This window comes from Danaus plexippus, chromosome 24, assembly GCF_018135715.1.
Source record: "Danaus plexippus chromosome 24, MEX_DaPlex, whole genome shotgun sequence".
Lineage (NCBI taxonomy): Eukaryota > Metazoa > Arthropoda > Insecta > Lepidoptera > Nymphalidae > Danaus > Danaus plexippus.
In genome coordinates, this window is record NC_083552.1 from 4381380 (window position 1) to 4397949 (window position 16570).

Consider the following 16570-nt stretch of genomic DNA (forward strand, 5'->3'; position numbering starts at 1 on the left):
ACAATTTAATCAAACATGAAATATTATGAAAATTTTCCTTTACATGTCAGACAGACCTTTCCTTTATATTTTTAACGTATTTTTGATCTACATTTAGGAATTAAAATCAATGCAGTTATGTTTACTGTTTCACAAACTGAGAAAAGAATTTGTTTTCTAAAACATTACCATGCTGCCTCACTGAGACTATGAAGGTCATAAAAAGGTTTTTGGCCACTCGAGCTGATGAATTATTTCATATCATTTCCCTAAACGGAAGAGTTATAATAAAACCTTTTCCGGTCCAAAAAACATATATTCCAGAGAGATATACTATAGGTAGGCTCTGTTCGGCATGGTTAGATTATAATCTTAATAAAAGAAATTTTATTCACAGATATTTTCAAATCTACAAATTGTTTGCGTCTCATATATTGCAGGTAGATTTGTAGGTACTCTAGATGGAATCGTTTTTTGAATTTTGATATTATAAATATGTTTTAATTAATATGACGTTTTGTAGAGTCATCGAACCAAAAAACCCTGGAGTCAAATAGGGAAAATTTTATTGCGTCATTGATTAGAAGTACGCAATTGAGTGTAACTTTTCAAACGTACAACATACCTACATACCTACATATACCTACATACACGTAGGTAACATATAATAAATAAAAAACATGGCCTAAATGTAAAGACGATCTTATATTTTCTATAAAATCGTGATATAATAACATTTTTAATCAATATTAATAACTATTTAATATGAATTTGATATAATTGAAGTATAAAACAATCTGTTGATCATTCTAATCTTTTATCAACATATATAAACTGTGAATAAAATATTATAACATATATAATTGTATCTTAAGCGTAGTTTACGAGAAGTAACGATTAGGTATATTTTAATATTCTCTAAATCACTTAGTACGATTTTCTATTGAATGTATATATTATAGTTTATATAGTTTTATACAAAGTTGGTGTTTGGAATGTAATTTAACTTCTAAGCACTATGTGAAGACTTTTCATCACGTTAGAAAACGCCAATTACATCTGGTACGCATACGCTTCGCCGGTTAAATACTAGAAAGTCTGCCTAGTTAAGAGGTTAAATAGAAATGAGACGAGTTTAACGGAATCTTTACCATCAAATTGTTATATAAATAACGAGATCTACACATACATAAATAAAGTATTAAATATAAATAATTTTCCGTATACAATAACAGTATTATTTTTTATAATATCTTATTAATAGACACACAGTATTCAGACAAATTTTATTATAAGGGCTTTATCATAAAAGATAAGTATGAATAAAGTTAGTATAGGTTTTAGCAAGGTACTTTAAATTTTCTATGTTGAGATAACTTCAGTCTAATATCGACTATTAGTCGGTATTAGACTGAAGTTTAAATTACGTATTTTTACTAACAACCTACAAGCCTAGACAAATAACTATTAATAATAATACCGGAAATGACGCAATCGATACGTTATATGATCAATTGAATGTATGTAGCTGAACATTTTTAATAGTATAGCATTATATAATAAGTATTATTTTTCTATTTTATAAATATTCGTTAATACACTATTTTTGGTAAAAAGCGCCATCTGTTGTCCAGCGTGTACTTTATTGGAGATCTTAAATTAATTTAAATCTTAAATTAAATATTTTTTTTTTGTTACATAACACTTTCTCAATATTCTTGATATCTAGCTTAGTTTTATAATAGTATAATAAATACGAATAATTCAGTGTTTTGATAAAAACTCGATGTTAATTTCATACGTCACCTACGTTATCTCGGCTTGCAATATGACGACTGACTTATCGGTAAGTTAAATATATATATACAGGATGTTCAATATATTTCCGTAGAATTATTACATACTATAATTAATTTAATAGAAATGAAATTATGTCCATAATAAAAGTATTTTGTCAATTTTATTTTATTAAAACTACAATATAAATATATTCAAACAAAACCGAATTTCCATGGAGAGATTTAACTTAGAAGATAAAACAAGAAAAAGGAATATACAATTTTATAGAAGATAAAATAATTCTATCAGTTATAAGCAGTAGAAAATGCGCCACAATCTCAGAATGGTGCCAACAATTTTGTCTTAAAACAAGACACAATATATTCCAAGATCCGCCGTATGAGTCACTCAATCAAGACTTGTTAGTAACAATTGGCATACACAGAACGCGAAAAGTAAATACACCAAACCATAACAAAACATTAGTACTGAACGAAATAATTATCAGAATAAAAACAGTATTATTGTATATTGAACAGGCTGTAAGTCTAAGTTGTGACGTAAACGCTCGAAAGGATTGCGGAAAGTTGACTGATAGACATTTTAAATGTCTTTCATATGTCATGTCGCTGTTGAAATTATAAATTTGTACAATGATAAACCTTCCATTATAACGTTTAGTAAACTAAACAGTCACGTATGGAAGTAGAAATTTGCGATTATCCTTAAATCCAACCGACATTGCAACAAATCCTACCAGTAATTAATATCAGTGGATAACTTTCGGCTATGCTGGATATATCTGGCTTATGAATTTTCTTAAGGTCCCAATTTTTTTTTTATTATTTTATGGTAAAGGGGGCAAACGAGAAGACGACCTATCTGATGGAGGTAGTTACTGTCGCCAGGGTCATCCGCAACATAGTTTTGCGGATGCGTTGCCACCCTTGAATGGGGAAGAGGGTCAGGAAAGAATGGGAAAAATTCACACCGATCTTCTATGAGAGGGTAATACTTCCCCTGTCAAGCCAGCCCATGTTAGACCTGTAGTATTTTTACCACAGCTAGGCTCTACCATCTTGGAAATTCCAATAAACATTTGTATGTAGCTAGACGAATGGCGTGATCAAAAGCTCTGGGGCAAAGAGTTGCGCGAGGAGAAAGACCAACTAGGAGACTTTGAAGGTAGAATTCTACATCTTCCCTAGGTTATTTTCTCAGTTTCTGCAAAAAAGTCTCAACTATAATCCTTACTTATTAAGGTCAATATTCCCGTCACGCCGTGGGTAGAATCTTCCAATACGGTTTTAAAATCATCAAACAAGAATTTGTCTGGCCATAATTTTTGTCTAGGTCGAGATATAGTGTGTTAACGTGCCAGGCCTAATCAAGGTTCAGGGACACTGAGATTTAATATATGTGTTCTAATGGAAGGGACATTTTGAATATGTATTGGACTAAAAACAGGGTATAACAAAAATTGTAGTTTGAATGGGCTTGAAAAAAAATTCCCAATCGCTCTGTTCAAAGAGTAAATTTGTTGTTTTGGTTGCGTAAATCTTCAGGTTCAAACAGTCCACGTTCACACTGATTCTAGTGTCAAGGCCGCGTGCTAGAATTTCAGTTACACTTTCAAGGCTGCGTTTATACAAATATTATATTAGTTTAATTTATTGTATACATATATACGTAAGAAGCGATCTTAACAGAGCATTGTGGATTGATATCTTTTAGGTTGTTATTTTATGATTATATTTGTGTATAAAGAATGATGGAATATATTTTTACCTTAATGTGTAATGTGACTTTGAATGTGTGCAAATGTTTTTCTAATATAGGTCTTTTTCCTGCTTTACTCTTTACTTCTGCAAATTTGTATAGACCTCCATTTATTAAATAAAAAAGGTAGCGCATGAGCAATTGCGGGTCAAAGCTATCCTAAATTTATTTTACGTTGCATGTGAAGTAGTGTCGAAATTAATGTGTTATTGGATTGGCTTGAAATAAATAGCTTGGATTCGGATGTAACACATTCTATTACATACACTATATAAGAATCATTAATTTACACACATAAAAAAAGTATTTGCTTCTTACAAATACATTTTTTTTATGCGAAAGGTGGCAAACGAGAGACGGCCTACTTAATGGGCAGTAGTGTCCGTCGCCCATGGACATCCGCAACATAGATGCTACGGATGCGTTGCCAACCTTGGTTGTTGAGGAAAGGGGAGGGGTGGGAACACGGAAAGGGCAACCGACTCTCTCACTCATCGGACGAAACTTAGCCACTAAGGGCTACTTCACGCCGATCTTCTGTGAGATGGTGGTACTTCCCCGGTCGAGCCAGCCCATGTTCGAGCTGTAGTAACTTGACCACAGCTAAGCTCTACCACCTAAAATATAAATATAAAATAAAGTCAATAAAACCATACGTTTCATAAAAACACTCTCTTCAAATTCTCTCAGCCACATAATTTTCGGCGATGATATGAAATAAAACAATTGATTAAATTCTAATTATTTTCACATTCTATTTCAAAAGTTTTTCGAGACGTATAATCGTGTTATAAAATATATAAGAAACAAGAATAAATAACTATTTAATATGGCGCATTAATAGAAGTTATGTCAGTCTCAGTTGTAAGTAGCGTCTTCCGCTGAAGGGCCGAGCTTGTTCGCTATTAGCAAAATGTAAAAGGGTTATGTACATCTTATATATATATAATGATCTATATTATTTTATATTTTTATTTAAAAAATATATTTCGATAAATTAGAATATATAAAGAGGTATAGGTAGGAGGTAACAATTTGCTGTGTTGAAAAAAATATATATTTTACTCATTATCTTTATACCATTTTGTTTTCAATTAAAGAGAATATATTTTGTTAATTTAAAATCATGGTTATTTATTTTATTTCAATGATATATAAATAAAATATTTTAAGACACGTCTAGAGAAAATTTAGTTTATATTATGTCAGTTGATAATAATCGGGACTTTGCATTGAGGAGTTAATTTCAGCTGGAATCGTTATATCATAACACCTGGAACCTGGTTGTGATGTAGACTAGACCTGTTACCCTCAAGACGTTCTGACTTCTGATGTTGAATTATATTTATACATATTAATATTAATGGGTACTGAAAATAAACTCTGCGAAAAAATGTGACGGATTTGTTCGTACCTAAGGTCGGAACAAACAAACTTATATTGTTTTTAAAAATTACATGAATAGTTAGATAAGAATTATCTATAAAATCATTCCTCAACTATCTCGTCGGTCAGATTTTTGATATCTTTATACTTATAATGTGTATGTACTGTAGACTACTATACTGGAACGATTTGAGTAAATTTTTTGTATGCATTCCTGCGGCGCGCCAGATACTTTAGATTGACAAATCAACCCGATAGATGGCGGTGTTGGCATCAAGGTTATTAAAAATGAAAATGCAACGTAGGGTACTGTGTGTATTGTTTTAAAACAATGTACATTTCTTTCTGAGCGCAACCCTGAAGTTCACGTGGAGTCGCGGGCAAATACTTATACATATAAAATTCATCTTTATGACTATAAGGCTAGAATATACGGGGTTTGGAAAATAAAATTGCTATTTTAATGAGTACCAATCTTTAATATCGTACGTTGAAAATCTCACACAAGCATGAGTAGTTACAATCTTTTAAAAGAAGATCTAAGCGTATACTATACGCTGCATTCTATCGTAAGATTATAGATTTAAGACACGAAGGAGCTCAGATAATCGTCAATTGTCTTCACCGTAAGGGGAGAAACGTCCGTGATTGTATCAAGAGATAAAATATAGGTCTATACTATACACAAGGCTCGTACTGATGTAGAGAATTTTAACCGACAGAAAAAATGACAGTGATATTTTGCCCATTCTCTTCTTATATTTGTTGTTACTGTTTCAGGTACATTTAAATTATAACCGATCGATTAATTTACGATATTATTATGGAACATACAGTTTATAATGTTCCGTTTCATAATAAATTATTATGAAAATTGATGACTAATTTGAAAAATTTCATACAGCTTTCATATTGAATACGAAACACGTAGTCACAGGCAAAGGTGATAATTCTTGAATTTAATTACTTTTATCGTCCTTGTACATAAGAAATTGTTAGTTGTTAGGGAAGTGTTATGTGTTATTACTTTTTAAATTTATTTAATTTTGATTATGTATTAAATTGGATGGAAACATTAATTCAAATGTCTACTATATTTCATACTAGAGTTAAAAAAAAACAGATTACATTTAAGAAAAATTTACATTATTAGACTATATTTGAGTTAAAGTTTTTAATATATAAATCTACTCAGGTCATAGTAATAACGTAAGTTTTTAATGAAAACCGGAAACGCCTCGTATGTAGTTTGACTTTGTAAACTCGTGTTAAGCATAAAGTTATAGGATATTGAAGGAAATCAGTATTTTAAATGAAAAATATTGAAATTCTCAAATATATAGAAGCTGACGGAAAAACAAACACAAAATACGTAACGAAATTTAATCATTAATTAAAACTGAACATCGTAAAAATTGCTTACTATTTCAGTGAAAGGAAGTTATTATTCCTGTAATTAATTAATAAATTTTGTAATATGAATTGATTTCAATGATATTATTAGTAATTCATAGTATAAATTCAATTGATTTCATGTAAGCGATATAGTTTAGTAGTTTTCTGTGAACAGATTTACACACAAACAATTTCTTTTATAACATTATTTGAATTGAAAGTAACAAAAAATATATTATGAACATTTAAGCGTTTTGGTTTGTTGAAACATATTTTAAATTTATATAAGTTAATCTAACTTTAAAGGTCAAAATGTTTATCAATAAAATAGTTTTGAGTCCATACTAATGATTGTATTTCAATGTTTTACGTAAATTTCTCCCCCGACGTGGCTAAAAAGACGTTATCCATATCAACCTTTTTTTATCTTAAACGAAACAAACCTCCTATCAGTACGCCTCCTCCTAGTTCGTGACGTCACACCACATCAACGTTAATAGTTTTTTATTCCTAAATCCTGTCACGTTAAAGTATAAAACGCAGCTCATTAAATAAGAAACGGGAAACGTCTCGTATGCAGTGCGTCGATTGAAACTTGTGATAAGCGTACAATTGACGTCATCAAATAATGCAAATAGCATTTAACGCGTATCTCATTTAATATTTGAAGCACTTCAAATAATAATCTTTATTAGCCACCAAAATTCGTTGGTTCTATATGAATGTTTTCATACAATCAATAGACAATTTTATTCAGGAGAGGAATATTTTGACGCTTTTTGATGCCAGCTTAGGTATTAATTAAGATCTCCAACCAAACAAACAGCGATGTTTGATTAAATTATAACTAAAAATCACTTCATTCAGATTCATCGTATATAGTCCCTAAAATATCTCAATTTTTAGGAGATTTGCTAAACAATCCGTCTAGCATTGTGCTTAATGCAAATAACTGGCCTAACTTAGGACATTTAAAACATAATTTTGATATTCATTATACATTAGCTCTTGTGAAACATAATGTTAAATACTTTATATAAATAATACATAGTCTAAACTCTTAAAATCCCATTATACTTATAACATAAAGATGTATTATACCTAATTATACATACTATATACTATTATACATAATATAAATACTATATACTATTATACATAACTGTATGCTATAAAAATTAGAAAGGACATTACTTATTACTCTTAATCTTAGCAGTTAATCGTATCGTGGCTAAAAAAAAGTCAATTCTATTCTATAATACATAGTTATTTAAAGATGATAATAGTATTTTATTTAAAAAATAACTAAACTTTCCCATAATGTCAGTATGATATATAATGAAACACTTTTACTATCTGTAATTAATTCCAAGGTTCATGTTCTGTCAATATCAACTTTATCCCAAGAGATCTCATGTGACGTACGATTACGTGCCAGCTCTGACAGCATTCTGAGGCCGTATTTTAATACAAGAATTGTAGATACACCGTTATATACAATATACTATGTATAGTTTATCAAAACATACTAAAAATATATTAATTCTATATGTTTGAAATTAAAAAATATGTAATGAAAATAACTTAGTACTATGTAATTATATTGAATTAATTTATTATATTATAATTAATTTTAAGATGATTGTGATGTTTAATAAAAATATATATATATATATATGTTTTCAACTGTATATATATATAATATTTAAAATCAATGAAAATGCTCTCTTATTGTGACAATGTTAACTCAACTAGGCTCGCTTCCGCGCAACATGAGACCTAGGACATGTACTTGTAGGCTTATATATAGATATATATATATAAGCCTATATACATTTCTTTAATATCTCAATTCCTTTGCCAACACGGACGAATTTGCGCTGACAACCTAGTTTTGTAACAATTACGGTTGCTAATCATGTAGATTACAGTTTTTTACATTAAAACCCAAATTTTAATTTTTTTTTGTGTTATTTATTTTTAGAATAGATTAATTTAAATGAATCCAACCTAACAGACATTTGTCTTAATTATTATCAAATAAATTAATATATAACTTCTAGTATTTAATAGAATAAATCACAGCGTATTTAAATAAAGTTATATTTAGATCGAAAAACACTAATGTACATAGAAATTACGAATTAATCAAAAATTACTTAAAATATTTTTGAAATATCTGGAATCGTCTGGTTCCCACGGCGAGGCGCGGTGATAGAGTCAGCAAAATCACACGACACATGATATTTTGCGTATACAATTTTGTGCCCCGACGATGTTTATTAATTGTTTTAATTACATATAGCAGATATTATATATAAATAGATTATTAAAAAGAAATGACCCATGCAATCAATTATTATTATATATAGTCTCATACATTTTATGCCTCATTTGGAGCATAAATTTAAAAGCTGCATCTTGTTCTGCAGACCTTACCAATAGACGCGTCTATTGAAGGCTAAAAAGCACAACCCTAAATTGGCATTCGATTTAAAATAGACTGATTCGGTTAGAATTAAAAATTACAAAAAAAAAAAAAAAAAAAAAACGAGACGGTCGGGTATAGTCAATTATCATATAATTATTGTTCAGAATTAAAATTAACACGTTGTAAATTATTGGTGAAGGATGCGTTAAAATGACTAACAAATTATATATATAAGACGTTAGATTGATGGAAAAACCTTGTACACATGTGTGTTATATTAAAATGTAATGTTTGTATGCTTGTTACATTATAACGGCGAAACCACTTAGCGGTTCAGCTGACTTCAGATTAGGCTTTCGACGGAGGCCAATAAAAATTAATCGAAGCTTTTTGTTTATCTACGTTATTTACCACTTATACTGAATACGAAATCACGATAACATAACTTTACCGTCTCTGCAATAACTGAGCCATCGGGACCAACAACTAAGACATTACCATCCAAATATCTTGCGCTAATTTGACATATTATTTGATAATTCTTTAACGTGTGTTTATTTTCTCGACGACCTTAAAATTTATTGATAAAATAAATTAATTGTAATGTAATGTAATAATTAAGAATTTATAAATTCCATTGGTAATAAAACTAGTCGCACATTTTGCAGCGGATTCTTGATAACATTACGTACAGTAAGCAATTTTTAATTCTCAAGCATGTGTCAAATAAACATACGTATTATTTATGTATAGTAGAGTATATTGGAGATACGCTTTTCACATCGACTACACAAGCCTGTATGGTCTTATTTATTTTATTTATACGTAACAAATATATATTGCTTTTAATTTATAGCAATAAGTAAAAAGGAGTGGTGCATATCCGTGATGGTCAAGAAAATTGTGTGCTTTGAAACAAAATTAGGTTTAATCTGATAATTGTGGGTTCATAAAGGACTGTATATTATAATATGATCCTTCTTGAGCGTCAAGTAGGTAAATTACATCGTATAGTGTGTACACGTCTTATATTTCAGAGTTTCAGCTAATTCTTTACTCGTTAAAAGGTTAGTCTACCTGTGACCACACATGATAGCGGGCGGGGAATAACACGCTGAAATAAAATGTAATTATAATATACTACGATTATATGAAACACGAAACAAATTGAATAAAAATTTTCATTATATCCCAATGGTAGTTCAAATACATGTTGTAGGATAAATAAGTGAAAATGAAGTTTAAAAAACAGACCCTAGTGTCGGGGGATACGTCGGAGGAGGAGATCGGGCACAGCTATTTGGGAACTCTGGTGAGTTATTTAATATTGAGCGTTAAAATCAAACAATTAACGTATATTTTTGATTGATACGTAATATTTGTCGTATCTTAAAATGCCATTGGTGCCATTAATGCCATTTCTGAGATCTGTGCCAGTGATATATTTATTCAAAGTTATTTTATATTGTATAATATTGTGATTTAAATTTGTTTATATTAATGTAAGTCAAGTATTTCATTAAATACACATTGCACTTGAATTGAAGGCAACTGATATTGAGAGGCAAATAGCTAGAAATGAGATGTTTTTTATCTATTATTACCTACATGTTAAAGACTATGCGTTTTTAAATTTCAGTACCACAAAAAAAAATAGACAGCATCGAAATCAGACTCTTTATAAACATTAAAAAAGTAAATTACCTATAAAAGACGATATATACATATATATACATATCGGTGACTTGTAAAATTCACTTAAGATTTTTCTTAAATACATTCCTTATATATTTATTTCAAAATTAATAATAATGTATAATTTAACTTATTGAGAATTCACGATGCTTTATCGCGTGATGTGAATATCTCCAGCTGATATTTTAACGTCATAAATTTATACTTACATAAATATATTTCCTTTAAAAATAAAATTCTGTTAGTAGAAGAATAAATAAACAATGAAAAGAGGCTTAGGTTTTATTTGATCTCTAATTTTTTTTTTATTATTAAACCGTTTCAAAATCGTCAACCCTTTTTTTGTAGGGCCTTAATGAGTCAAGTAGTTGTGAGATAAACGCGTCTGGTTATTTTATTACGTGTAATTTGTTTAAAATATATAAATACATAAAAAAATAAACATAAATGTAACGATTAGATTAATAACATTTTTTTATTACGAACATCTCGAAGGATCTTTGCGTTTATACAGCACTTTTTCCAGTTATAAATAAGTTGAGTCCTCACATTAGTTTTGCACCATCACTGCTTTAGGGTAGTAACACACTAAGCGACTCTTCTATGTTAAAACGTTAGTCGTTTTCGAACGACATACCTCTTATATTTTTCGTACCAATCAAAAATCTATTATTACACAAACTATTATTAAACGAAACGGAAACTTTAAATTTTATTATTATTATTAACAATTTTTATTAATATTTGTCTTTTGTCATTAAAATTAGACCGCGCGCCTTTATCAACACAAACAGACTACAGCAGCCGTCACATGATCGGGAAGGCGTTGTTATAAACGATTATAAAACACGTAACATTAAGATAATAAAGAAAAATATATTCAACATACGACAGTTAGGTTAGCGAATAATGAATATCTGAAACAATTGTAAAATATTATTTTAGGATTTTGTTGGAAAAAAATGATTATAGATAACATTTCGTTTGTAGTTGGTTAAACTTCAAAAGACTATACAGTTCTCGACTTTGCTTCGGAGACATTCATTCAGCACATATTATTTTGAATATCGTACGTCGTCAAATACGTTTGTAAGGCACAAGTTATAAATGTTGATCATAAATTATCTTGAAAGAAGTCGGAAAAAATTATCTCTTATCAGAACTCGCGAACATAACAAGCCTCAGCGAAAACAGACTGGGAATTAAAATTAACTAATAAAGGACATACAATATATATTTTTAGGACGTACTAACCATTGTAATATTACCAATACTTCATTTAATTTGTCTAGACATTTGTTATAAATACAAACTTTATGTAAATCTAAATATGTACAATATACATTTAGTGATGTGCAAAGAACTACATAAATGTCCGTAAACTACTTAATGGCGTCATTAGTACAACTATTTAGTTTAACGACTAACTTTTAGTATAACAAACTAGTTACCTTACGTGATATCTTAAAATGAAAATATATGTGTATCTTTAATGTTATCTTTATTGATATTATACAACATCGATTGATATCTGATTAGTCTTGGATAGTCAAAGAATTTAAACGTGTTTCTTGTTACTGAAATCTGTACAGGAGTGTGCTGTGTAAAATTCGTAATTCCAAGTCAAGGTTTCAACTTTGATGCTATCGGATCATATCGCGTGAACCGCAGCATCCTGCTGATAACATCTCCGTACTCGGAAGACCTTAGCCCTGAATAATTATATCGTTACTGAATTTATACGAACGTCTTAGAATTTACCTTCGAATAAGTAAAATTTTTGCAGTGAATAGTGAAATTATGTGACATAGCTTGTAATTTTTGCTAATATTTATATTCTATCATACAACATATTGAAATAACTATTGTTTATTTTGTGTATTACTCCCGTTTTTAATTGAATTATATTTAAAAGTTACATTTGATCTTAATAATCACGCCTAAAAGATAACCTCGAATAAAATATACATAAGATAGTTTTATTATTAATAAAGAATTATTCGTTCATCGGCATATGAAGATAAACATTATTATGAAAAATAATTAAATTAACATTTGTTAATAAATAATTACGTAGGTACTAATTTATATTGATATATAAAATTTAGGTGTCTGTTTGTCATTTTAAATTAACAGTACAAGTATATAAGATACGCATATAAATAATGAATCTTTAAAAGTGTCTATTTATTTGTCCCTCTGTTTGTTTCGGCTAATCTCTAGAACGGCTGCTCATACTTTGAGGGATATTTCATTATCAGATAGTTAATATCATAAGGAGTAACTTAAGCTACTAATCGACTACCAAAAAGAGATAGTCTCAATTCGACTTCCTGCTTGTTGTTGCTCTCCTAAATAAATCCATATTTACAATTGTTTTTTTAATCTTAGAGGCATTCCCCTGAGGTAGTTCCATTGTCACAAAGTCAGAATCTGATAAATGACGAGGTTCCATAATGACGATAGCATTGACTTAAAGGGGTTTAATATACGAGTAAAGCAGTAAGCAGCAGCTAGTGTGTTGTGAGCACAGAGTGCTAATTTAAAATTATTAGAAAAAAATTCTCAAATTACTGTAACACGTTTAATTAAAGTCTTCGTGTTTAAACACTAGGAAGTCATTCAAAGTCTAGACTGGAGGTTAGTCTGGCACGTTTGTTTGTCCCTCGTATTAGGACACAACTAATATTTTCAATGTTTTCCTAATACGTTATTAGAATACACGCTCTAATAATTAATTATAAGAGATATCTTTGAATTTTTTTTAGTCATATTTAATTGAATTAAATCTTAAAATTAGTTTTTTTTTATTTGAAACTCCCGTTTCCGATTTATTGGATTTCACGAATGACAAATAGTAATTTTAAATACATTATTTGAATTTATTATATATATAGTTATAACAGAGCTAAGTCCAATTTTTTTTTCGTCAACATATTGTTGACTAACCTGACATAAATTGTCTTAATTTTCCGTTATAATAGATACTTTAATTTTTTTATACAAATTATTTGAATTCAATAATTAAAGCTATAGTTAAAAGCCAATAAAAATAAAATATGTTCATTAAACTATTCTCCAAACAAGGTTTACTTAATGAGATAAGACTTTCGCTAGTATCATTTAAATGAAACTAATATCTTCGGATTACTAAGCGTTTATTCATTATTTTTTAAACTACATCTATCCGCCCGTGATCACGGTCGCTGCAAAGTAACCGAAACGTCGGCAGTATGTACATAAACTAATAAAAAACGCGTAGTAAATCTGAAAATTATAATTTCATTGAAACGTTAACATAAACTATGAAGCTGCTATAGTGTTAAGTAATTGATCTCCAGAAGTTATTCTTAATTGGCATCTAACCACCTGATCCAGGATAAGGTAAAACGTGGGAAGAAGGAAATGACAAATAACGAGAACAATTACATGACATTGTTGTAAACTGGATGACATTTCTTACTTTACAACACAGATTATATTACAACTAACACTTAGACTAATCATTTCTTCTTTCTTGAATTAATGTTTATGTATTATACATTATATACTTTTTCTTTTTCTTTTACTTCCTGGCAATTATCCCGGCTGTAGCCAGTGACTGCGTGATATACTTTTATGTCTCTATAATATATTTTTTTACCACTCATATATGATACTGGGAAATAGTATTGAAAGGAAACCTTGGGAAAAGGCGAATAGATTAAAAATGACTTTTTAGCATTTCTAATAATACAGAATAAATGAGAGTGATCTTTTTAAAAGGCACGTAATTTAATCATATACAATTTTTATGAACAAAACCTTATTATATATAATATATATATATTTAATATTTGGTTCAATAATACTATAATTTCAGTGATCTTCAAACGTGTTATTAAATTAACATGCCTCCGTTATTCGTGACACGGTAACTACGAGCTGTTTGTTCCTATCATCAAGTAAACCTCAATCAGTTACTATTTAAACCGAAATTTATACTCTTATTGAATATCTCATTTCAGGAATATTTTAAACTTTACTTTTTTAATATAAAACGGGTTTTACATGTTCGTAAACATTATTAAACATATAATGATTTTAAAAATCTTTTTATTAAATAAGACAGTTATTTATTCAGTAAATTTGCCGTGACGTACCTCCGACTAAGGCCACTATCATTACAATTACATACATCAGAAGTTAACTCCGTTTTATTTTATTATATTAAAAATATTGTTACATGAGAAATGAAGAAAACTTCAATGAAGAATTTACGTCTTAACACTTCCTCAGGCATGATTTTATGCGGTATTAATATAGTTTAATGTATTTGAGATACTATTTTATGTTTCATAAACTATATAATTAGTCGCAAGTGTCTATACTGACTGTAAAGTTGTAAATATTTATATACTCTTCATTTATAACGAAGACATTGATGTACCATTAGTTTTGACTTTTATTAACTATACCAACAGGTTCGAAGTTTTTCATTATGAATAATTTTCAATACATCGAATAGCTCACAGATGAAACACGTGAAAACATACAGTGTTAAAGTAAATGAAAACTCGTGGTAAGGCGCCGTTGTTTGTGTTGGTCTATTATTCTGAAATGCAAAAGCGTGACATACATATCTTGTGTTGTTACAATCAATACAATCAACTAATTCACAATTATCAACTCTGTAGCCTTGGGTTTAAAACGTAAAATTGCTCACGTCATTCTATAGTTAATTTATTTCTAATTCAAATTGCGTTGAAAGCGGTTATATCCAGACCCATTTGGTTAGATTTCACACAGTCCCATGCTATTATAATTTTTATTTAAAACGATGTGATCGAAACAAACAGTCCTATACATCGTTTGGGGATATTAAGATCTGGAACACAAAAACCAATCACAAGTTATATAAAAGTCACTAAATATAAGCTTATTTTTTGTTAATAAAAATATATTTTTTTTATCTAACATTATAGTGCTTTTCAAATCCTCCGAATGTGAGTGTGGATTAAATTAATATTTTAGTATACTGTGTAATAGGTACCTAACTTTATTTCATACAGGAAAACATTTGCATTGATTGTTTGAGACAAATAGAACGGCTATGAAATTTATATGCATACGCAAAGAAAGGCTTAATTCGGAAGGTTTGTTTGTGATAACGTAGCAATAAACCAGACTGGACTCTAGTGTGCAAACATCGATATAAAAGACGTTACTGCAAAACGGTTACTTTAATAAACCTATTAATTATTCTCATCATATCTGTATGTGAGAAATATTTAAAACTATCAGTGAAATTTAACATTTGTAAGTTAAAAATATATCTAAAAATGATAGAGCATAGATCATCGCAATATTGGAAGAAAATTAGATTTGCTTCTTTTGATGAAACTATTTACTACAAGGCTTTTTTTACCAAGACAGAGTTGAGAGTAGCAACACATTCTTACCTTGACGAAACCTTGTTAGATACCAGTAACGTCTTCAGTTCCTGATCTTACCCTTGATGCCACAATATATTACCCATGATGCCACAATATAGTAAGTAATGTAATGAGATCTAAGATTTTCGCGAGTATTCATTTAAATGAAACTAGTATTATTCGGATTTACTACGCGGATTTTATTATTTAAAAACTACATAATCCCGACGTTTCGGTTACTTTGCAGCAACCGTGATCACGGGCAGACGAGGTGTAAAATCCGCGTAGTAAATCCGAATAATACTAGTTTCATTTAGTAAGTAATGTAATTAATTTCAGCACAATCGTTTGTTGTTAATTCCTTACGCGATCTCCGTCACGGACTGAACAATGACACATAATAATTTACCTTCTATAGCTAGCAATGAATAAAACACTACAATACATATTATACATTGATGAGGAAAAATTTGATCTGTCGAAAATAACGAGGAGAGAAGGTCGATTGACGAACGTGAGGTTGTACTCGAAGCGAATTTTAATATCGGAAGATAGAACTCAATGCAATTTTGTTGTTAATTTTAATATTTACCTGATGTGACTGTATGTAACTATAAATATTAATTTGATCTAAAATAAAATAGAAATGTATCTATTTTTGAAAAAAAAGAAAAGTATATATATATATATATATATGTGTGTGTGATATATC

The 16570-nt window shown here is 29.3% G+C and overlaps 1 protein-coding gene across 3 annotated transcripts in view; it reads left to right on the plus strand.

Moving 5' to 3' along the window:
• Nucleotides 1-16570, plus strand: part of LOC116775872 (chloride channel protein 2) — a 38478-nt gene that overhangs the window by 5638 nt on the left and 16270 nt on the right. Inside the window, exons 1-2 of one of the 3 annotated variants that reach the window (XM_061524300.1) lie at nucleotides 9755-9875; nucleotides 9951-10061. The exons of 1 other annotated variant lie outside the window; for it this stretch is intronic. In XM_061524300.1, coding sequence (XP_061380284.1) covers nucleotides 9984-10061 — 78 coding nt within the window. In that variant the 5' untranslated portion in view covers nucleotides 9755-9875; nucleotides 9951-9983. Of the gene's footprint in view, nucleotides 1-9754; nucleotides 9876-9950; nucleotides 10062-16570 lie in introns of those variants that run through there. One more of the 3 variants, XM_061524301.1, reaches the window with a different exon arrangement.